This window comes from Lonchura striata, chromosome 10 (assembly GCF_046129695.1).
Source record: "Lonchura striata isolate bLonStr1 chromosome 10, bLonStr1.mat, whole genome shotgun sequence".
Lineage (NCBI taxonomy): Eukaryota > Metazoa > Chordata > Aves > Passeriformes > Estrildidae > Lonchura > Lonchura striata.
In genome coordinates this window covers 17,593,934-17,618,392 of record NC_134612.1, presented here as the reverse complement: position 1 = coordinate 17,618,392, position 24,459 = coordinate 17,593,934, and the positions used below count along the sequence as shown (strand labels likewise).

Sequence of the window (24,459 nt, the reverse complement as noted above, 5' to 3'; positions counted from 1 at the left end):
GGTCTGTCTCAGCCCAAGAAAGCTGCACAGGCCAAGGCTGAGCAGCCATCAGGGTGAGGGATGGTGTGAAGATTCTCCTGGGACTGCAGGCGTGCATGGCAGACATCAGCAACCAGCCTTAACCATGTTCCTCTTGGAATAAAAGCCACAGGGCACAAGCTCAGTACATACAAAAGTTTTATTTTGTTCTCATGAGGAAGACTATGAGAACCACCCTTACCTGACATCAGGCATTTTACAGAATGTAATATATATATAAAAAAGAAATACATATATATTAAAAAATACCTTGCAGTTACATGACATAGCCAAGAGTACAGTTCATAGTGTATCTGCAAGTTCAACCTTCCTTAGGCTTTCTGCTCCTCTACAAGTTCTGCAGATGGCTTTTTGGATGATAGCAAAATGTCAGTGTCTCATCCACTGTTGGCTTCTTCTGTTCATGGAAAAACCAAAGGAGGAGGAGGAGGAGGAGGAGAAAGAGAGGCCTGAAGGAGGGTACAGGCATGCAGAAAGCACAGCAGGCAGTTTTTGCATGTTGCTTACAGCTATGCTGGAAAATGAAGGAGAAGGTCCAGTTGAAGGAAGGACAGCTCACCTGACCTTGTTCCTTGTTGGGACTTGTCTGCATTGACCATGGAGGGAAGCTGGGGAGATATGGATATTTCTGGTGTGTTAGGTGGGTTTGAGTCAGTCTAGAAGGACTTGAACACCTGCAATAGGCCACAAGAGCCATGAACAAACACTGAACACCACTGGTAACCTGTAAATCAGCTAAATCATCGGCCTCAAAAGCAATAAGAAGGGACTAGGTTCTTGCAAAAATGAATAAACTGTCATGCAGACTAACCAGGCCCCTGAGAAAGAGACGAAAGCCAAGAAAGAGTGCTTCATATGAAATGATTCTGCTGAAAATAAGTATTGCTTAGATACAGCTGATGTGAAGCTGTCTTGTAATGGAAAATTTTCCTTGGGAGGTCTGCTGTGGCTGGAAACCACAGAGCTAATCTCAGGGTGGGACTGGAGAGGGCTTCAGGTGGTAGAAGATTGGAGAAATTTTTGTGGCTGGAGGTTGGGGTGATGCTGAGTTCAAGCCCTGCTCTGTGTCCTCGTGTTCTCTGTGGGTCACTCATCCCACATGGTGGGATACAGGTATCCTGTTTGGGCTGATGCTGTCTTGGCAGCCATGGCTGAAGTTTAGAGCTAAATAGGGATGCATCCTCATATCTTTGGGGTCAGGTGGATATCACCTGAGATGCTATCAGAAAGGGATGTTTATTTGTATATAAAAATAATGGCAAACTCCCAGGACTCTCTCACTACTCCTTGCACAGAAAAGGGCTTTACCAATGTGGGGGACCTGTGAGGTGCAGGCCTGCCCACATGGGTTACCTGCACTGTCCATAGTCTCTGAAGCTCTGTAGTTGCATCTTCTGATAGAGAGATCTGGCCAGAGAGTCCTGGGGGTGGGGATAATTCCCTGTACACAGCACAAAGCTTTGGTGTCAGGGAGACGCCGCCTCAATTGCTGTGCCTTTTTCCTGGCTTGGAGGGAAGTTCCCTGGAGTGTGGGTGAGGTTTGCAGATGGGCAGCACATGCAGAGGACACCAGCTGAGATCTTGTCCTTCACCCCCCTCCTTCCAGCTCCCTAGCAAGCATTTCCTAAGAATGCAAGCGAAGGGATGCGGGACCAAGCGAAACAAATGACCTGGCAAGGGCTTGGCATGCGTAGAGTATCGTGGCTATTGCTTGCGAAAGACCCGAGTCTGGAGCACATTAAACAATAACAAGAAGAAAGGGAGCCGCGGTGGCAGCAGGCTGCTTAGTCACTCATCTCTCCAGCTCTGGGTCCAGAAATGTCCATCTCTCTGAGGAGCCCGTTTTCTGCTCCACCCAGTCCACGTAGTTTGAGACCTTGGTGTACACACCGTACACCTGCTTGCTGCCACACTCCTCGGGGCCACCCCATGAGACCAGCCCTTGGGCCACCCACCTCCGCGTTCCTGGGTCCTGGATGACAAAGGCTCCCCCGCTGTCTCCCAAACAAGTGTCCTTCCCCCCCTCATAGTAGCCGGCACAGAACATGTTCTCTGTCACGCTGTAGTTGCCCGAACGCGACTCGTAGCTGGTCTTGCACTCAGCATGCAGCACCACGGGCAGTTTGACGTACTGCAGGATGTCAGACAGGGTCCTCATGCCTGAGCTGATGATCTCATCCACCGTGATGTTGGGGTTGGAGATCCCCCAGCCAGCCACCAGCCCCAGTGTGTTGGGGTGAGGCCCCTCCAGCTCGTGCTCAAACTGGGGCAGGCAGACAGGCATGACATACTTCCCCATGGTCACCTTCTCCTTCAGCTTGACCAGCGCGATGTCGTGGTTGTAGTTCTGGATGTCAAACTCCTCATGGAGGATGATCCTCTCCACTGTCCTGTTGACAGCTTCCATCTTGTTCCTCACATCATGAAGGGCCAGATAGACGGTGACGTGCTCCTTGGAGACGGGGATGACGGTCTTGTCCCGCCGCTGGGACCGGAGCACGTGGGCAGCCGTCAGCACCCAGGACTCCGAGAGCAGGGCCCCGCTGCCGAACCATTTGTCATTGGGCACCCGGGACATGTCCTCCACCACAATCAGGGCCTGCCAGGGGAAGAACCCAGGCTCCGCGTTCCGCCCACCGATGATGCGCTTGATGATGCCAGGCAGAGGACGAGCTGGCCGGCCGCACACTGGGGACAGAAGGGACAGGACAGTTACTTCCAGCTTATTTATCTACGGAACAAATCAAAAGGGCCATGTGGCTGGTTACCTTCAAACCAAACTCTTTTGTCCTTTTTGTTTTTGTTTTTGTTTCCATTTTCAGTTTTTGGAGTGATTTGGCTAGATTCACACCACTTCATAAGCAGAAAGGTCAAATGAGTAATCTTACAGCCTCACTGTGACCTGTGAGCTCACCCAGCCCTTCCCAGACCTTTCAGGCACTTGCCTGGCTCCTGCTCAGTGTGCCAAGAGACACAGAGGAATGATGATGGGAGGACTGGAGCTTGACATCAACCCAGTCTCACCCCTCACTCTGAGACCTGTCACAAGGTCTGTGTTCTCACAGCCATGGCATTTGCCCTCCTGGAGCTGCTGTGGCTGGAGAAGGATCAGCCATGGGATGTTGCCTAGCACCATGGGCTTTACTCCTGCGTCTCATCAGCCACAATTCTGGCAGCCAAACCAGAAGCTCTCTGCTCAGCTCTTCAACAGACACAGAACTAATGCATGAAGAGCCCTGATATCGTGCCTGCTTTGCTTCCAGGAGCTTTGTCTAGGCACAGTGTTAGGAAGATGCGGGAATCAGGATGCTGAAGGTGGCTCTGAGAGGTTGGACGGGGTGGGGAGGGACAATCCTGTCCCTAAGGAATTTAAGCCTTAGGATATGGTTTTTGGTGGGGCTGATTCCTGCCTGTAGCAGCACTGTGGAGTGGGACTCAGGTGGCTTGGGAATGCTACTGTCACCAGGAGGTTGTGGGAGCCTATTTGGGCTTGTCCTACATCTGAAAGAGTCCTGAATCACAGCAACTCAGGTGCTGGTCTCATCCCTCTCAGTCCGCAAAAAAACCCCAAATACTCTATGGAAAGTGCCAGGACTCTGCCTCAATGCCACCTGTGCTGAGAGGGGTGGATGCAAAGCCCCACAAACAGAGGCTCTGATCCCTCAGGGTGGTGGGGTCAGGGCGAGAATCAGTCTTGGAACCAGGGCAGGAGCACTGGAAAGTGCTACTGTGGATTTGTTGAGGATGGGATCTGTCTCTACGAAAAATGTAACTCCCTCCCTCTAGAGAGGAAACATGGTGAATGTGTCTCTGCATGTGCTTCACACTCCTGTCTTTCCCAGTGCTGAAAGGAATAAAAAACATGCTCAGGAAAAAAATTCCTGTGTCCCAGCCCAGCTGCTCTGCTGCACCAAAGCTGATGGCTGTCCCAGGGAGATGCTTTTAGAGGAAATGCATCCAGCCAAATATTTATTCTATTAAATTACATATCAAAAATGCTGACCAGGCTTCAAATGCTCCCACTAATGGCAGAGGCAGGCATGGAGCAGAAGTTCCTGGAAGAGAGGTTCCTATTGATGGGGAGGTGCGTGAGACACAGGGAAAGATCTGAAGAGCAGCTGGCCAGCTGTTGCCTGCAGATGCCGATCTCAGGAGAGCGTCACCCTCTCTCTGGGATTTTCCATTTTCCTGAAGTCTCTCTGACTCCTGTCACTAATCACAGGGCCTGGAAATGGCCCATGAAAGCAGCTATGGCCCCAAAGCTGTCCCCGTATGCTCCCAGCTCAAATTAGTTCAGGCTGAAACATCAAGCAGAGATGCAGAGAGCAGCTGCCACAACAAGAGCAGCCACAGCACTGGTCTTGGAGTTTTGTGGGATGCAGGGAATCTTAGGAGTCCTTCCTCTAGCCTTAGAGTGTCTCAGCATGGCTGGAGAGCAGATGCCCTCCATGGGGTTGGGCCAGTGTCTGAACCCCAGTGTGGTTGCAGCTGCAGCTGCTGCACGGCAGCCGGATCCCTGCACCTCTCTGGAGAGCCATCCCTGCACATCCCACTACAATCCACAAATCCACACCCAAGCTGCCTCCAGGCCCCTGACGTGCCAGCCAGCCTGGCCCCATGCTTGGCTATGGCCAGAAACTCCCGGAGACTTGTTTAATCCCAAGCAGGTGCTTGGCCTGGAAACTTGCTTGCTGCAAACATTTCTACCACTGCTGAAAGACTTAGGACATTTCCTTCCTTGTAAATCCGTTTGTTTTTTTTCTGTAAGGCTTGAAGAGGTGATAATTGCTACTGGATGCGTACACACTGCCAACAGGAGCTGACAGCCAGGTAATGCTCTGCTCTTGGCTAAAATCATCTCCAGGCATGCTGGGGGCTGAGCCTGGCCAGTGGGCTGCTGGTTTTCTTGTGTGCTGCAGTGGGGAGCTTGGGGAGCCCTGACAGCTGGGATGGCTGTGACCCCAGTGTCACCACCACACCCTGACCACCTGGGCCTGCTGGGGTAGCAGGAAGCCTCCATCCCCACCACCCTCCTGGCCACGCATTGTGGCACTTGGGTACGTATAGCTGGCACTGTCGCCAGGAGCAGGGCTCCTGCAGGGCAGCATCCCCTCCCTGCTGTGCTGAAGCCACCCCAGCGCAGTACCTGGTCGGCAGGATGGCAGCTTGGTCCCCAGCTCCTCACTCCTCCACTGCCCCAGTGCATCACACGTGTAGGTGGCTGCAAGAGAGCAAAGTGTTAGCTGGGCTCTGATCCTGGCATGGGGGATTGTCCTTTCCAGAGAGGAGACCTTGCCCCGCTGTCATGGCCCTTTGAACTAATTTTCACAGCAGGAAGTGACCTCCCTTTTAATGCCCTCCGTGCTCCATTCCTGGGGTCATGGTAGCCCCCATGCAGGGGTATGTCTCCATCCTCAGTTTCATTGCCTTGAGTTGTCTGGAGGGGTGTGCTATAGCCTCAGCCTCGGCTGGCAGCTGCCTCCATATAAAAATGCTGCCAATGCCCATTCTGCTAATTCATATGTGATGGTAGGACCATATGCAGGGAGATAAAAGCAGGAAAACAAGAATGTGAGGAATTCTTTTGGCTTTGGTTGCTGAGGGAGGAGAAAGGAGAAGGGCTGGGCTGTGTACGCACCCTTTCTACTGTCCAGAACTGGGTCTGAAGGGTACAGAGAACTGTGGTGCTTGATAAACCACCTTGTGGTTTTTCTGTGGTTGTGGACCAAGGGGGAATGGCAGGAAAAACTCAGTCTGATATGATCCCACTGCTATCTGTTCAGCTTTGTCTGTGCTGAACATTTGGGTGTTGGGATTAGAAGCCTTGCAGAACCCTTCCAGAGGCTGCTGGACCTGGTGCTTTTTCCAACAGCAGCTCTTTTCACAGAGACAACAGAAAATTTTGTAGTCTGCAGAGAGCAGATGGCAGGGTAAGAAGGCAGAATGCAAAACAAACACCCACACTGCTCTGCCTAGGCTGTGAAACACTCAGGCAAAGCAGCTGGCAGGGCCAACTCCATCCTACCTCATTGTGGAGCAGGATTTGTCCCGGCTGACAGTCACAAGGCAGACACAGGGCTTGGTGTGTGTAGCTACATCCACAGCCTGCTGTTTGCAGAACACCCTGGAGCTGCCATCCCAAGCTGCCCCGCGTGCATCCCGTGTGCCCACCCTCACTGTGCCGTGGGGACGTGGCCTGGCCCCACTGCTCACCGGTGCTGTTGGGGGCCATGTGGTAGTAGGGGTGCTGGCAGTGGTACTGGATGGCTGCTTGGTAGGTGGTCAGGTTGTTCCTGGTGGAGAAGGTGACAAAGCCATGCTCCAGCTCCGGCGGCGCTTTGCAGTCAGCAACTGAAAGCCAACACAGAAGGGGGGTTGAACCCTGTGCTGCATCTTGGGGTGTTCAGCCAGCCAGCAGGCAGGTGGTGCTGGGCTTTGGCATGGCATGGTGGTCTTGTGGGGCAGACCAAGGGCCTGTGTGGTGCTGTGTCCATTTTCTCTATGGCACTGCAGGAGGCTCTGTCCTGGCAGCCTGGTTCTGTGAAACCCCCCAAAGCCACCCTGCACAGACAGAGCACATGAGTGGCACCATGGAACACCAGCAGTGTGTCCCACCTGCAGGCTCTGTGACCAACACCACTCTCTGCTGGAGACCTCAGGCTCGGGAGCCCCTCCATGAGGGATCAAGATCTCTCTGCTGCACCAGTGAGAGGGGAAGAAGCCTGTCCTGGCAGGTGAGGTGTGTTGTGAGATGGTCCCAGTGTGTCTTTGCACTGAAGAAGTGTGCAGGGAGAGGCAGGCAGTGGCTCACCAGCTGTGCTTCAGGGGTGCTTCTCTATGCACAAGGCTTTGCTGAGGGCACAGCCCTGTCCTTCCTGCTCTGGTCTTGCTCACCAAACAGTGCTGTGAGCATGTACAGATCAGGTGGAACAACCCCTGATCCTGGTTGTCCCATGACAGCAGGAGATGAAGGACATTGAGAGTATGGCTTGGCTGGTCTGCAGGCAGGGGTAGGGACAGTGCACGTGGGTGAGACCAAACCTGCTCCATCCCCCAAGACATCAGCAGGGTTGGCTCTGCTTTACCAGTCCTCGGTATTGATTCAGGGTGTGATGGAGGGAGAAGAATTTTGGGGTGCCATTGCCCTTCCCCATGGCCTGTCCATGGTTCCCTTTCTTCCCATGATCCCTCAGAGTGCCCTTCCTAGCCTCTCCCCATGGCTTGTCCCCACTATTAGGTTTGTGCCAGACACCCCAGGGAGGACCCCAGGCTGTGGGAGGGTTCATCTGCCAAATCCAGGAGTCACCTCCTTGGAACCGAGCCTCCCTGCCACGTGGGCAGTTCACAGCACATTCAGGTGATGCTGTGCAGCTTTCCCCTACCCCATCCTGGGTGACCTGCCCCAGTGGAGGGCAGGAACCAGGGTCTGATCCTGCCAAAAAATGCAGTGCTGTGGAGCTGGGTTCTGCTATGTTTAGGCTGAGGGGTCGAGTAGGAAAACAGTGACTTTGCAACAAGCAGATCCTGTGGATCAGGGATGATGTGAGGTCTGTTGGTTCCCACGTGCTCCAGGATGTGACAGGAATGAGGACAGAAGTCCTAACTGATCCAGGCTAACAAAGAGAGAATGACATAGACACAGTAGCTGGAAACAGGGATATGTACCACTGCTCAGGATTGCTAATTCCTTGGGTGAAAAAAGCCTGATTTATGGCAAAATACTGCAGCTCACCATTTACCAGGGTCCCCTCCACTGTCTGTAGAGACAGCAGGTGATGGGATTAGTGTGTAGGTGCAGGCAGGCTGGGTGGAGACTCTGGGTACCTGTTTCCTTGCAGGAAAGAGGGCATGAATGTCAGGGGACCATCCTGACCATCTCTGCTCTGGGATTGTTTAGGGCTGCAGGGCAGCATTCAATGGCCCTCACAGCCCATCTCATCCCTGCGTCCCTCAGACCTGGGCAGGCCTGATCCCTGGAGAATGGGCTCTTTCAGAGAGGTGTTGCTGCACCAGCGTCCCAGGTCCTGCTGAAAGGGTGAGGGGAGGTCATTCCTTCTGTGAGCCTTTCTAGAGTTTTACCTCAGGAAAAGGGCCATTTAGCATCTCTTTGTAGGACCAGAGGTGGACTGACATCCCCAACACACACCTCTTCCTCCTCCTCCTCTCCCAGTCTGTGGTCCACATCCCAGCATCCTCTTAGTGGAGCCTCCAATGCCCCAGAGAGCACAGGGTGTGTGCCCATGGTTCCTGGGGATGTGAATGGGGCCAGATACCAGGCTCTGACCTCCTTCAGCTGCAGTCAGCCTGAGGCCAGTCTGTCCTCACCTCTGCCAGGCCAGCTGTGGGGAGCAAAGGGGAAGCAGAGGAACATCCATCCACCTGTCTCAGTGCCAGGGCTCGGTGCCTGCAGGAAAGGGCTGGGGATGCCAACCCATCCTCCAGGCCTCCTTGTCTGGAGGGTCTGAAAGGCACCAGGACTCTTGGAGAGAGGAGAGGAAGGAGTGTTTCTTATTTGTAACGCTGGGCCAGTGAGGAAGGACAGTGGGAGACTGAATCCAACCCACCAACCAACCAACCGGGCGGCCGTGCCACAGTCCCTGCACGGCTGCCTTGGAGGGGGAGCCAGGGCGGCCCAGGAGTCCGAAGGGAGAGGGAGTGATGCAGAAATGCTGGGAGCTGGCAGCAGCCCACGCTGCCCAGGCAGCAGTGCTGGGGCCAGGTGGGCCCCCTTCCCCTGGGGCAGTGTGTCAGTGGGACAGGGGGGCTCGATGCCAATTTCCTTCGCCCCTCTCGAGACGGAGTTAAGAAAGCACCAGGCGTGGGGGTTAAGAGTGCCATGCCGGTTAGACAAGCCACAGAGATGGATTTGGCAGCCAGGCCAGTGGAAAGGGAACCTGCCCTGGGTACTGGACAGATCAGAGGGGCACGGAGACAGGCTGCCCGTCGGGGCGGCACGGCCGGCGCCAGCCTCACGCGGCCACTTGCTCCGAGCCGGCTCTTCCCTCTGTCTGGTTGTCGGCTCTATCTGCAGCTGCACCGAAAGCAGAGGGGAAGGAGGAGAGCAGAGAGAGAAAGCCCAATTAGTAGATGAGCAGAGAGAGACATGCAGGAAACCCAGCCCCCAAACCACCAGAAATCGTTAATGAGCTCCCAGTGAGCTGTGCCAGGGTGCCGTGGATGCCAGCGGAGCCATGGCCCTGCTGGGGACCCCCTCACTCCGCTCTGCCAGGGCAACCTGGGGGAGGTGGCTGGGAGAAGCTATCACAGGTTTCTGTTTAGCTTCTCCAGGCTATGGAGCTGGATTTTATCCACTTTGCTAAGAAGTTTTCTATTTTCTGCATTGTTTGTGCCCTGCCTCGCACAGACATCCCAGGGAGGTGGGAATCTTTGCAGTCTGGAGGCCTAAATTGCCCATTTAGGGGCTTCTTGGCTTTCCAAAGAGGTCTTAGAAATTTAGTGTAGTAAGTCATATTACACAAGAAGGGATTACTTCCAGCACAGCTGGAAGAATGCAGGTAATAATTTAAATTTTATGAAAAAAAAAAAAAAAATGGTGTTAAAATATTTACCTAGATTTTTTTCTAATTTTTAGACAATGCAAATTTTTCTCTGATCACTGTTCAAGCTGGATAAAATCAATAGGAATCTGTGGCAGTGAGAGTGTAGGAGTGGGGAGTTCCTCAGTAGCGCAGAGGCATCACTGACCCAACAGTTTTAAGGAGCCCTTTCAGTTTTCAATCTATTAAACCTCCCAGTTTCCATTTGGCTTGAGAAAACATGAATTAGAACTCCAGAAATGCTCTTTCTTCCAAGGTAAGGTGCACAATTATTAAAAGAGTCTGCCCAGATGAAAAGAACCTGGATCCCAACACCCCTAGAAAGCATCCCCCCCTGCCTCTCCTGGAAGGACCTGGGACAATCTCTGACCATGTTTGCTGCTTTTCTTCTCTCTGGGCCAGACTTACAGCACTGAACAGCAGCGAGAGGCTCCCTGAGCTCTGAGAAGTTTGGGGAAAAGGGAAAAGGTGTGACCAGGTACATCTCCCACACCTGAGCTGAGAGAAGAGCTGGGCTAGATGAAGGAAGAGGTGATTCAAATTATCACCTGTCCTTTCAAATGGCATTCTTTTCTTCTTCCATTTTCTCCCATTTCAAGGTTTGTAAATCTTTGGACATTTTTCTCTCCCCTCTCACTTACCTGAGCAGTGCTCAGTTTAGGTTAGTACCTGGGACCTCTCTAATGCCCTGCATTTTAACAGCCTTCATTTGGAAGGAAATTTGGAGCAGGAACTAGATTATCCCCCATTGTCCCAGGCTTACCTGACAGAGCCAGTTCTCAAGAGCCAGGCTTGCTCTTTCTTTGACAAGGAGACAGCAAAGTGGCTCACAAATCAAGTTATATGAGTAACCTAAATAAAAGCACCAATCTCCTGCTTGTGGCATTTGGCCTGAGCCCTGTTATGTTATCCAAGTACAAGCCAAAAGAGCTTTGCAGGGTTACGTAGCCTCTCTGGCTGGGTTTGTGTCTCTGAGTAAGGAACTCCACTCTGGCAGGGCAGCTCCCATTAGCATGAAATGATTTTAGCAGGAGAAGGACATTGGCAGGGTAGGGAAGGGTGTCCTTACTTTTGCAGATAGGGATCTTGTTACTCCACGTGCCATCCTTCAGACACTCGATCTGGAAGGAGTCACTTTCCACGTTATCCTGTGCAGAAGGTACCAACAAAAAAACAAAAAACAAAAAAAAAACCTATCAATGTTCAAGAAAAGAAATAAATCTCTCAATAAAAAGGGAATTTCTTAGTGATTTAGTCAGGTTATAGCTAGTGTCCCCTGGAAGAGGGCTCTTTTAGTTAAAAATTGCAATAAAATCGTAATGAAAAACTTGAGGCATTTTCTTGCTGCCAGCAACTCAGTGGCACACTGAAAGCCAAAGAACTGGAGTCACTTATTCCTGTTGTAAATGATGAGATGGGTAAGGAGGCAGCTCTGCATGAAGGATAGGACTGGGAGGAGATCAGAGAAATACCCAAGTCCACGTTGGAAGTCAAAGTGGGCTACTGGCTTGGAGGGAAGACAGCCACCCCATGAGTCAGCCATGCTCTGTGGTTCTCAGCTGTTTCCTAGGAGAGCCTGCCAAAATCTTGCCCCCTTGACTCACTGAGGCTGTCCCCAAGTCCCCGAGGACCTCCCAGTCAGAGGAGGCTGGCCTCTGCAGGGCTGCTGAGACAGTGTCCACTGAGGTGGGGGGCAGGCAGAGCCCTGGCAGCTACCTCAGAGGTTTTGCTGATTTTTTCCTCTGGCAGGGGTGCCAGGACTGACATTCAACAACCATGAGATTGCTTGCTCCGGGGGGATGCTGAGAGGGTGGCTCAGGGAAGTGCTATCTCCTCTTTCCCTCTGCATCTTTGGAAAGGAAAAGTGTTGGCTCTCAGAGGAGGTGTTTTCCTTGCCCCTGGGAAGGGGATGAGGATGATGTGTGATTGTGTTCACTCTCCCAAAGATGCAATGGCTTTGAGAGGAAGTATCCTCTTCTTCCTACCCATATTCCCAGCTCCATGTTGTCAATCCATACCTTCAGCACTTTGTATCCAGTGTTGCAGCTGATGACAACCTGGTCTTTGAAGGTGTACTTGGCTTGAGAAGGCTCAATTTTCCCATTGATTGGTGGTTGCACCAGTGGGCATGGGTTACCTTCAAATAGAAAACAAATGAGGCTAAACAGAGGAATAAATGGAGCAAACATAAAGTTCTAGCTCTTCTACCCAGCCCATATAGCAGAATTTGAGCATCTCTGCCCTGCTTTTACCCTTAATCTACATTGGCACAGCTCAGCCAGGCTCTTTTAAAAGACATGGAGGCTCCATGACTTTCCTTCAGTCTGTAATTCTCTGTCTTTGAGAATTACAAAATCTGGGAGCTAATAACAGTAGCTTGTGCAATTATCCTGCCCAAAACCGCTCTGCTCTGCAATATGGTCTTGTTTCAGAGCCCAGTTGCTGTAGGAAAAAAATAATCCTTTGAAGGAAGGGCTTAGTGTTATTTTATGCCTCTCCTATTGTGATTTTTGGAACAGATCCTTTCTAGAGACAGGATCATGGACTACCAAATTTGTGGTGTCTACCTGCAGGCTTTATAAAGCCCTTCCCATTCCCAAGCCCAGCAAACAAAGGAAAGCAGCAGGAGTTACCAATTGCTGTGTATGACAACTTCCAGCCCCTGTTCTCTCCGGAGTTGTCACTGTGGAAGCGGATCTGCACACTGTTGGTTTGGGTTTCAATGAGTCCTGGGGACTTTTCTCCACAAAAAGGTCCAAACTCCTTTTGTCCTGCTTTGATCTGCCGAGACAAAGATGAGTGAGTGATTTAAGGGGGCTCTTTAATCCCTGAGACCAAAGCATGGGGCTGGAGTGGGGCTCAAGCACCATGTGTTAAAGGGATGTGAACAAAAAGAGGGTTACTGTTGGTTAGAAGGGTCACAGGAAGATGTGGGGTCAGCAGAGCACAAGGCTCCTGCTGATTATGTCATGCCTGTTTAGACTGGGCACATGAAAGGTGATCACAAGAGGAGTGTGCAGAGCCCAGCTCACCTTGATGTGGTCATATGGACAGGTCACCTCGGGGTGGTCTTCCACATCAAAGCTGTCCTCAAAATTCAGGGTGATGAAGAAACCCTCCTCCAGCTCGATCCGGTACAGGCAGTCCGAGCTCTTGGGGTAGGGGCTGGGGAAGTCGGCGCTGGTGATCACCCCGCTCCTCTGGGTGTAGAGGTTGTCACTGCACTCCACTGAAACACAGTTGTGGCTCCATCAGGGCCCTGACAGTCATGCCCCAGCCATGACTATACTCAGGAATCCTCCCAGTGGAGTGGGGTCTGTTGGGTGGATCCATGGATTCCAAATATGGGTACATGGACCCCAAATATATGTCCATACAAGGAAAACCTCAAAGCCAACTTCCAAATATGCCATGGCACAGAAGCCCTGGGCTGAGAGCTAGTCCTAGCTAATCTATATGATGCAGATTCAGAGCAGGGAATAAAGCTTTTCATTTTTCTGACTTGAGGAGATCTATAGAGCTTAGCTGAGGAGTACAGCCCCTGGGAGAAGGAGTCCCAGACTACTGGTTTGTACGGGAAGAAGCACCTCATCCCTCCTGGCAGCACAAAAAGGGCTGTTTTGCCTGTGATTGGAAGGTGTGATGCCTACTCAGGGGCCCTCTGTGTGCCCATCCCTGGGTCTGGGCTGTGCCTGTGGTACCTTTGCAGGTCCTGTTGTCAGAGTGGAGGATGTAGCCAAACCTGCAGGAGCAGTAGTACCCGCCAATGTAGTTGTGGCAGTAGTGGTCACAAGCCAGCTCCTCATCACTCTTCTCCTGGCACTCATCCACATCTAGAATGAAGTTAACAAGGAAGGGAGGTCACCCTGAAGCTCTCCACACGTCACTCTTTGTGGGGACATTTGTCACAACACTGAGAAATCTGTTACCCCATGTGGCGGGTCGCATGTGCACCCAGTGAGTCCCGCACAGCCCAAGGGCTGCACATGAGTTCTTCTCTTCCCAGGGAACCCAAGGCTGACTTGAGATGTGGTCCCTGCAAATTTGGTTCCCTATCCCAGCAAGCTGGCCCTGCAGGCTCAAATGCTGCTTACCCACAGCGGTGTAATGGGCATCAAAGCCAGTGAAGCGTTCCTCGTTGGAGAAGTCAGACCTGAAGGTAAGCCCCATGTAGGGCCCTGGGGACAGGATCACTTGCTGTCCTGGAGCCTGCTCTGTGTCCGTTGTCTCCCTGCCACAGAAGGTTGCCAGCTCCTGGTCCTCAGTTTCAATCTGTTAGCAGAAAGAAGAGGTGAGTCTGGAGAGCCTGCTGTGTGTTCCCTGGGGAGGTCAGGCTGGGATTGGAATAATCCTCTCTATCCAGGAGCTCACAGCCCTGCCTGTGCTTGCCCAGGCTGTCCCCTGCCAGGACTCACCAGTCAGTGTCTGCCTGTTCTGCCTGGAGGGGCCTGTGAGGCAGATGCCAAGAGCAGGTGTAAGGGGAGAATGCAGGGTGGGAGCACATTTGGGAAGTGGGATGAGATGATGGGGTGGCAGTGCAGAAGAAGGGGTGTAAAAATCAGCCCTGGGCTGTGTTATTCCCACTCAGAGCTGGTGGTACCTGAGATGCTTCCCTCACCTCTTCCCATGGATGAAACACTGATCCATCTGTGTGAAGGACCTAGAGGAGTTCCTGCCTTTTGGTTTTGCATCAGCTCAAAGCAGCAGCTGTAATTTCTGTCCCCTGGGCTGCCTTGGACAAGCTTGGTCCTGTCCCTTCCACCTTGGGCTCTCTGTCTGGCTCCAGAGCTGTGGTTCCAGGCACTGCTGGGACTCTGACCATGCACCCAGAGGGCTGAGGAAGAGGAGTGATGAGCCAGGGTGCTCTATTGTCATATTAGCACATTCAGTAGTCTCTATGTGCATCCCTTTAAAACACAGCCTTATCTGTGTCTTAAAACACTGCAATCCCTGCAGAAAACACTTCCATTTTCCCTGGAAACCCTCTCCTTTCCTTTTTCCTTGCCATTTTCTCCAGCACTGATCCATCTCCTTCTCCTACACATCCCATCCCCAACCCCTGTCTCAACTACGACCTCTCCCAGGCAGTTCCCAGCACCCTGCCTGCTTTCCCCAGGGGATTTGAATTTGAATAAGCTTCGGCAGAGGAATGTGATGAACACCACCAGGCAGCCTCCACTGCTCCAGCCAAGCCACCGCTATTGAGGCTGTGATGAAGTCCTCAGCCCCCCGGCACATGCCTGGGGAAAACAGTCATTTGCTCAAGGGCCCCTGGGGTCCTGGAGGTGTTGGAATGCTGTCCCTGGCTTGCTTGGCCTCAGCAAGAAAAGACCCTTCGCTGACTCCATCCCTGTCACCTAGAGACCCTCAGGACGTGCCTGCTGGGGAGGGTCTGGGGCTGAAAGGGAAATTTCCCAGAGCTGAACAAACAGGCGGAAACTCGTTCACACCAGGGAAAGCCAACATGGAAATGGCAACTCAGCATGCCTTGACATTGCCTCCAGATATTTTCCATCCTCTCATACAAGCTGGAGCTGGCCAGAAAAGAGAGACACTTTCCGATGATAAATTTTGGGAATTTCGAGAAAAAACACGTACCCTGCTTTGGGGACAAAAACCCAATTGAATTTTTTTTTTTTTTTGTAACAGCATTCTGGGGCAAAAAAAAGAAAACAAGTAATTCGGGCTCCATCTGGTTTCAATCCCTTTGAAATATACTGTGGTGCTTTAGAATTGCTTTTAAATCTGAAAGATTGTTTTGAAATGAAATAGTGTTTCAGACTGAAAAACAGGAGTGCCATCACCAGAAGCGAAGGAAAAAGGCATTTCAGCCCTGATGCGCAGACGAGGCTGTGCCAGCACGTGGGACACAGCCTCTTCCACAGAAAATGCCTTTTTTAAAGGAAATCTGTGGGAAGGAGGCATTTCCAGCCAGCTGCTCTGTGTGGGGCTGGTGGCTGTCACCTCTGTCAGGACTCAAGAGCCACGGTGGGGGCTCCCATTCCTCACCTTCAGCCCCAGAGTGCAGGACCTGCAGCGCAGCACTCATGAAGTGCTGGAAAATCTTCCCAGTACCCTGTGTCTTGGCTTGAGGATGCTCCAGCCATGGGGCCAGCCCCAACACTGCCCCCAGCATCCCTGGATACAGCCCTGGAGCACAGGATGCCCCGGGAGAGCTGTGCTCTCCTCACTGGAGGTATCCACAGCCCCTTATCTGAGACGGGTCCCATGCCCCCAGCCACAGGGAGCAGAGGCAGCTCTTCAGCAGTAAACTAAACAGAGAGGTCATCATCCCTGGTTAATATTTGCTGCTGCTGCTGGGGACTGTATACTTTTTTGTAGATCATTTACATCCAGCTAGCAGGCTGGTAATTAAATCCTGGTTGTTTGTTTGGAGTTTCTCCCTCTCGGGTCACGATGTCGACGTTTTCACTAGAGAAGATGTGTCCCTGAGGGAAATATCAATTGCCACAGAGAAATTCCCTATAAAAATACGCTGAAAGAATCTTCCTTTGAAAAATAAAATATAGTGACACCCTTGTGCCTTAAATTTACCCTTGCCAATGCCTGCTGCTGTCTTCCCTGCTTCTTCTTGCATCCTCAGTGCCTCATTAAGACTTCTGCCCTTCTGGATGGAGGCAGATTGGTTTCCCTCTCTGGTTGTGGCTTTATCCCTCTGCATTTTGGCTGGTGCTGTGACTAATGGGTGTCCCAAGATGTGGGGCCCCTCTCTGCCCCACACTGATTCCCTCCTTGGGTGAAGGAGCTGGGATGCCCTGGCTGGCAGGAAAAAAAAGGCTGTTCCTAGGGCAGGGGCTGTTGGGGATGCCTGGGAGCTCTGATGCTCTGGAGGTGCCTCCTGCAGCCAGGGGGTTAATGAAATGCCAGAAACACCATGGGGAATTTGGCCCAGCAGTTTGGTGTCTGCTGCTGGAGAGGAGCAGGCAGTCGGCAATACGGAAACACAGCCGCCACCAGCCCCCCCACTCCAGCCCTCCAGGAATGCACTAATTGGACTGATGAAGGCCAAACATACCACTTGTAATATATATAAATGGCTCATTAGGCAGAGAAATCGCAGTGCTGGGCTGAAGACACTGGGAACATGACATGGGGAGGAGATGCTCAGAGCCAGGGCAGGGCATGAAGCGGCCCCCGCTGAGCGGCCCCGCAGAGTGTGGCAAGAAGGCAACACCCAGAGCAACGGGGCTTTTTTCCAGAATGCTGCTGCTACCGACTGCTGGGAATCAAGCAGGGACAGCCCCTGCAAAAGCCTCCATCTAAGTCTCCTGGAGATCTTCTCCCCAAGATTCATCAAGGGTCCTTTCATATGCAAACATGAAATTGCCCTGAATTTCCAAGGGAACATAGGTGGCAGCCCCTATGGGTGACAAAGGTGGATAGCTGGTTTCCTGTGCTGTGGATTTGGCTTGGTTCCAGAGATTGTCCCCTGCTGCATGGCAGCTGCACCCATGTGCCCTATTTCTGGGCGAGGTTTGTTCCCTAGAGGGACTGGGGGTGAAAAGAGACCCAGGCAAGATGCTGGGGTCCTGCAAGAGCTGATCATTTGCTTCCATGCTGGGTCTTCCTCCTGCACTATCCTCAGTGGCACAGGGGAATGGCCTCTGCAGAGGTGTCTGGTGGCACTTTCCTATCAGGATAGTAAAGACAAGCAGCAAAGCTCTGGGCTCTCCCTACTCCCAGCTGGCTCCTGGGGCTCAAAGTGCTCCTTTTGGGACCCCACACTCCCAGGGAATGAGTGGCTCTGGCTGGGGCTGGCTGACAAGATCAAAAAATGATGCTCTCCTCCTGAACCCCCCAGTCCATTCCAAACCTTGATTTGTGCTTTTTGTCCCTTGTTTGAGTAGAGGAGGGTGTACATGGGTCCTGTGCACCCTTCTTGCAGCCCCAGGCTGGGCATGCACTGCCCTGAAAGAAAAACCAAGCCTGTTACCTGGTCCTGCATGTGCCCTACCAGTGCCCCATCAATCATTGATGGGTGTCCTCCCATCTTCATTCCAATCAAGGAGCTAGCTGCCAAGCTTTTGGGGGCTGATTTAATTCCAGGGCTTGACTGAGCAATGTGCAAAACCTCACAGACAGGTCCCCAGGCTCAGACCTCTGTAATAAGCTTGGGGATCTACTCATGATGGTCCCTTGGAAGCCAGGACCCCGTTGCCCATTTCCCTGTCACTGTGCTCCTCACTGACACTGTTCAAGTAATTTAACCTGATTTTCTAGTCAGGGCTGTGGCTTTTTTGGGTGCCCTGGGCCAGTGCTACAGGCTTGCAAACCATGGTGAAACCCTCTGCAAATGAGGAACTCCCAGATTGGTTCCCTGTGGATGGTGATGAGCTGGGCAGAGCCTGGGCACAGCAAAGGGAAGGAGCAGGAAGAGGGCAGCCCAGGAAGGGTGGCTGCTCCATCCCTGTCCACACGCACCTGGCAGGTGGCTGACAGCAGCCACCCAAAACCTGAGGAGAGGCTGTATCCAGTGCTGAGGCCCAGAGCTTGGCTCTCCAGCATGTGACTGGAGTTTTCTACCTGCATGGGGGGCTTCTCCAGGTGGGTATTTTGGGGATGTCTGTTCCTCCCATTCCTCCTGGCTCACTTCCTTACTGAAGTGCAGCTCCCCTCCTCTGCCATCCCCATTTGCACATACGAGCCTCCCATGCTGTGAGCATTTCTTTAGGAGCCACGTTCTTTTTATATATATACACACACAGGCACGCGTGAATGTGCATATATATAAATAAACAGCTATTGTTTTAATTAGCCATTGTTTCAGAGCTCTGGAAACTGTTCCCTTCTGCAGACCACCCCGAAGACAGAGGTCTTTGTGGGTTTACAGCTCAGATCACCCTGAGCTTGCCACTTGGGATGAGCTTCTACACTGCTGAAGAGCTTGGGTGTGTGGGCAGGCAGGGAGTGAGGGAAGCAAAGGCCAGGGCACAGGGGCATTTTGCCTGTCCTGGACTGAGTCCCCGCCTGCTCAGCCCCTTTTTAACCTGCTTCCTATGGCAGTAAAGATGATGAAGACCCTGAACAAACAAGAAGGTGTTTCTTCACACACACAGAGGCACATAATCATATATTTACCCTGTCTGACTCTCTGGCATGTGGTGCTGCAGAGATTAAAGTTACCCATGAGCTCAGAAAGCAATGGTACAATTCAGAGATGAGGAATCCATTGGGCACCATGGAACACAGAACTCTGCCTGTGTTTCTGAGCTTCCTCACTGTCACCAGCAGAATATTACAGAGAAGCACCTGTATGTGCTAGGTCTATAGTTATATTCTACAGCCATGCACTGTGGCTTCTGTCAAAGAGGGGGCTGTTTGATGCTGTTTTTACAGCTTGCATTGGTGGAGACAGAGCTGGACACATAAACCCAAGGAAGAAAACAGCCACGGAATCATTCACTTCTCTCCTTAATATTTTCTAAGCCAGTGGTTTAGTAGCATCAACACTGCAGCCTTACCCAGCAGAGTAACCTCTGGATCTCCTGTTATCCATCAATTTTCATCACTTTCCAAATGTAATTCTGTGGTGGAGGCTCCAAAAACTGAGTTACAGCCCCGAGCAAATTTATACAGCTGAGATCTAAATCCCTGTGAAAAATAACTACTTCTTATGGAAATCCAGCAGCAGGGAGAGCTGTGATGCCAAGTTGGCACCATGGCCAAATAACGGGGACCTTAATGAAAAAGTTAAAAAGACCAGGGGGTGAAGGGCAGGAGGAGGGGTAAAGCTTGGAATGGGGAAAGTTTCCAAGAAATCTGTTCCTTGAGCTTACTGGGCTTTTAAAGCAATATATCTCTATATATGTCCCTGGGCCCTTGTGTTTGGAGAAGATCCAGGAGAAGCAGAAAGAGCTAATCAAACCTCAATGAAAGCTGTTAGTAGCAGAGTGAGTGCCAGCACAAAGGGGAAATTAAAGCAAGGAGCAACAGATCCTAGAGGAAAAAACACACAAATGTTTGCTTTGTTTTTTTAGGGCAAGAATAAAACAATAATCTCAATTATCTGGCAACTAGCACCAGGGCCAAGTTCTGTGGTTCCAGACCTGGGAGCAAGCTCCACCTGCCTCTGTGTGAAGGATCAGGGTAGAGCTTGTCCTGGGTGATGGTGTAAGGTATGTTCAGGCAGGCAATCTAGAAAGCACCTGCTTGCTACTGCTGATCAGCCAGAAGCACCACACTTTTTCATTTTCAGAGATGTGGAGAGCCACCCTTGTCCTGGATGTGAAGGAGAGCTCTGCTTGGAGAAACCTGTGGTGTAAAGGCAAGGTTGCTCTGGGGCAACAGCATGTGGCCACCACAGTTTTGGGTAGGTTACCATAACTCAGCAGAGAAGCAGACTGAAATGTCTGGAGGTTTTGGCCATGACAGTTCCCTGGAAACCTCCATAGCAGCCTCAAGCTCAGGTCTGACCTTTCCCTTTTGCTTCCTGTGGGGCTGGACAGTGTCCCAAAAGCCTGCAAGGTGTGGCCAAGGATCCAGGCTGGCTGCAAGAGGCACCCACAGCCATGGCCTGACAAAGTGTGCCTAGCTTAGAGGTTCTCCTTGCTGGCATCAGAGTGGCACAAACTGGTGTTTAGCCAGTTTTATTATCAGCCCATAGGTGTGAAAATCCCATTGGGTGCAGTAAGAATGAGGTGCACAAATACTTTCAGAAATTTGTTCATCTCTGGGTAAGTTCTGACTCTGGTATCTCACTCACTGCTGGTTCAGTGGATGCTGCCAGCTTACCTGTGTTCTCCCTGTGGTCCACTGGACTGACAACTCCTGAGCCCAATAAAATGGAGAAAACCGTCTTGTTCTCAGCTTTTCCAGCACTACCCTTCCTCAGCTGGCCAAGCAGCTCTGCTGTCTATCCCACCATGTGCCCTGAGATGTCACAGCTCACCTTCACATAGTCGTATTCACAGAGGTAGGATGACTCCAAGTCAAAATGCATGAAGTACAGCTTGATTTTAAATCCATCAGGCACAGAGATGTTCCACGTCATTTCCGAGTCACTGGGATAGGAGTCAGGGAAGTTGGGAGACTGGATCTCCCCAAACATGTCTGTCAGCTCCACGGCATCTGCCACACAGAGCAGCAAGGCACAGAAGGGCCAGGCCAGGGGGTACCTGGAACACACATGTGAGGAGGTGAGATGAAAATCTGGCAGTGACAATACCTGTGCAAGGCTCATCTCTTTCCCAAGTGGATCGCGCAAGAGGAGATGCAGCACCATGGCACATGAGCAACCCCTGGGAGGTGGAGGGGGATCTTCATGTGGCTCCCATGAGGAGAATGCCCCTTTGAAAGATGGGTGCCACAAGTGATGCAAAGGCACCTCCACAGGTCCCAGCCAGCCTCAAGTGCCATCAGGAGCTTGGTGTTTCCATGCTCCTGGCAGCAGCAGCCATTGGCAACGCATCCGTTAACTAATGGAGCTCTGATGGGCAAATCTTAATTTAATGGAAGAATAAACATAAGCATGCTTAATAAAATAATGATGCTTTCTAAATCGATTTAGTGGAAGCATCATGGCAATAACTGCTAAGTATCATTATTATTATTATTATCACTGTTACTGCTGAGCCTCATCCTGCCAAATTGGGATCATTAGCCCTCAGTAAACAATGCACATCTTTGCACCTGGGCAAAGATGGAACCAGACCTCAGCTTTGCAACCCTGCATGTTACTTCTTCCCTTCCCTTCCCTTCCCTTCCCTTCCCTTCCCTTCCCTTCCCTTCCCTTCCCTTCCCTTCCCTTCCCTTCCCTTCCCTTCCCTTCCCTTCCCTTCCCTTCCCTTCCCTTTTCTCTTCGGTATGCAGAGGCTGAGATTCATAAAGATGTTTTGTCATCAAACTTCTCTTTTAAAAAATCTCAGTCTGAAGAGTTTGTCCCAACTTGTCACTAACTTATTTATCCCAGAGGAGGGCAGAGAAAACAGGTAAATCTGTGGTGGTCCAGCTGACTTCACACCAGCCTTGAGCTTCATTTGATATGAAAAGGAGCATGAACTGTGTTCCTCTGCACAAGGAGAGAACACCACCCATGCTGGAGGTGTGACTACAAAAGCCTGTGCTATTGCATAGCACCAAAAAGAGCAGACCTCAGGCTCTTTATACATAGTGGAGCATATAAAGGAAAAGAAACATGCAGGAAATAAGAGCCCTTAGAGATTAAAATTTCTAAAATAGGTGCTAAGGCCTGGCAAAGACTAGTAGGTGTGTACAACAGACATTGGGAACTACTCACATGTACACCTGGTTTCAAAATCAGGGCTTGATTTAGGTATGCTGGTGAGGAAATTGAAGCTGCATCAGTGGATTATTTTTAACCTGTGTTCTTTCAAAACCAGTAAATTTCGGGGGTTCTTTTGTGTAGTGCCATCACTTTTCTCAGCTCTTCGTTACAAAGAAAAGTAAATGGGAGCTGAGAAATTCGGATTGATTTTTCTTTCAAGAAGAGTGAGGTTGAACATGCCCTTTTCTGACAGATGTTCTGAAACCACAAAAATGTGTGAAGAGGAAAAACTGCTACTCCTCTGGTCAGAGTACACGCATGGGGCTGGATGCTGAGCCGGTGTAAATGGGCATCACCTCCTCCATTTCAACGAGCTCTTTTCTTGTGCGGCTCTGCTTTCTCCGAAGCAGGGGAGGCAAGACAGCATCAAACTTCTTCCTCGTGACAGGAAAGTCTTAACCTCATGTGAAAGCGACAAATGACCGTGGTGCGCACAGAAACCTGAAGCCCGCGCGGTCCCACCTCGCTCGTCCCTTCCCCTCGGCCGTGGCACAGCGCTGCCCGTGCCAGGCTGCGCCTTTGGCTTGGCCGGGATGCGGGCGCTCAAAGCTGCGCTGCGGCACGAAGCCGGGGCGTGAGCAGCGCCTGGTTCGCCCGGGGACAGGGGAACCGGAGCCGCGGTCATCACCGAGAAGCCTTTCCTCAGCAGCACGGCCCCCCTGCCCGGCCGTGCCCGAGGCCCGGGGAGGGAGCCGGGCTGAGCCCGTGCGGAGAACTCACCTCATTGTGCCGCTGGGAGAGCTCCCCGGCGGGTTGGGTGCGGAGGAGCGATGGCTCGCTTGCGGGGGACGGCTTCGCCTCTTTCCCAGCGCTCCGCTGTCCGCCTTATCTCTGTCCGGAGATTTGTGTGCGCCTATGTGTGTGTGCGTCTGGGGCTGTCTGGCATTTTCCATGCAGGTCACGCCTTCCCGTGCCTGCAGCCGTTCCCCACATCCAGGCAGGCAGGCAGGCAGACCTGCCCGCACCCGAGCCCTCCTCCCCGCCCGCCTCTCCCTCCTCTCCGCGGCGGGGCTGCCCTGCGCTCCAGCATTCAGCGGAGTTTTTTTGTCTTCCCTGATCTCCAGAGTTTTGTGTATGTGTGTGTGCCCATGCACATCGTGTTTTCTCTCCCTCTTTTTTTCTCCCCGCTCACAGCCTGCTTTGCCAGATGGCTAAAATTTGCCTCTCAATAGAGTCTGAGGCTCCAGCAAAAACAGAAGGCAAGAATGTGTGAAAAAAAAAAAAAAAAAAAAAAATCCTGTGCGGGGATAAATAGCTTTAGTGGTGGTGCTGCCGCTGGGATAGGCGCTCGGGAATTGCTTTCAGCATCTCTGCTTAGTGCCGAGTAGCGTTTGGGATGGGATTCTGGCTTCCAAGAAACTTTGGAGCTGTGACAGTATGAATAAAATGAAGCCCTAATTTGCATCCTCCTGTAGAATGGAGGAATTGCCAGATTCAGTATTTTGTCCCAGGGCAAAAGAGCAGCTTTAGAAGTGGACTCTGCTCAGGAGTGAAAACTTTAAACACTGAAGTTTCAGTGTTTTGAGCCTGATTCCCTCTTGTTCAGGAAACAGGTAAAAACATGACCACTCCCCGCTGAGCCGCGGGAGATTGATCTCCCCTCCCTGTGCCAGGCACAAACCAACCCAAACTCCCCTGTCTGCATAGCTAAGTGGGAAGAAGATCTATCTCGGCTGCAAATAAGGGAATAGCACGTAGGACGTCAAAGGATGCAAGTGTCTCCCTCATTCAGAAATATCCTTGGATACATGAGGAGCAAAACTTTGATAGCTGTTTACCAACTTCAGCTTGAGCTGGTTAATGTAAACCCCGCAGATATCCACTGGCAGGCAAGGACACACATGCAGCATGTTGAAAGGCACACAAAAACAAGAGCCGGGAAGAGGCAGGGAAACAGGGATGTGTTGGCACCAGTCCGGGAGCAGCAGCTCCCAGCCCTGCCGGGCTCCAGAGCTCGCTGATGTCAGGCTGTGTTAAAGGGGGGATGGTACCTCCAGCTCTGCACAGGCTTTGTCCCTCCAGCAATCCTAGAGGAGCTGGAAGGGAAGGGGATAGAGTGAAAAAAGTAAAATTTTCTTTTCCATTTCTTGTCTTTGTATTTTGGTGGGGGGTTGTGGTTCCTTGGTTTCTCAGTGCAGAAGCTGCTTCTCTCATTCCTGTGAGTCTCTGGTTCTGCACTGAGAAAGAAATGGTACTTAAGAGACACAGTGAAATAAAATAGAAAATATGGGTGGAAAAGCACTAGAAAACCAGAAGAAAGGCCATGAGTAAAGGGAAGATCTCAGTCTGCCATAATTTCTAGCTCTATTTGGGGAGGTTTAACAGCTTATCACTAAACAGACATGAGCTCTCACTCTTGCTAACACACCCAGGCAATCTGATCAAACTAATTAATATGTAAGCAATGTGTCAAATGCAAGGATTTATTTTTGCAGGCAAGTGTGGTCCTGTCTGAGCCCTGAATACACTGTGATCTATTTTTTCCCCTGCCTCTTCTGCAGGGTGGGTCCTTTATGCATTAATTTTTCCATCACGGCAGTCTTCTATAGCTTTTCAGAA

At 51.5% G+C, this 24,459-nt stretch overlaps 1 protein-coding gene across 1 annotated transcript; it reads right to left on the bottom strand.

Annotated features, from left to right (window-relative positions):
* Window positions 1-160: 160 nt before the first annotated feature.
* Window positions 161-22,760, bottom strand: MASP1 (MBL associated serine protease 1). The gene is made up of 11 exons (XM_077785687.1): window positions 22,621-22,760; window positions 20,506-20,731; window positions 13,691-13,868; window positions 13,298-13,429; window positions 12,629-12,825; window positions 12,230-12,377; window positions 11,615-11,733; window positions 10,666-10,744; window positions 6,253-6,390; window positions 5,186-5,260; window positions 161-2,727 (listed from the first exon to the last, which is right to left on the bottom strand). Exons 1-11 carry the CDS (start codon window positions 22,623-22,625, stop codon window positions 1,832-1,834), a joined length of 2,193 nt encoding a protein of 730 aa, XP_077641813.1. The 5' UTR covers window positions 22,626-22,760; the 3' UTR covers window positions 161-1,831.
* Between the last annotated feature and the right edge of the window lie 1,699 nt (window positions 22,761-24,459).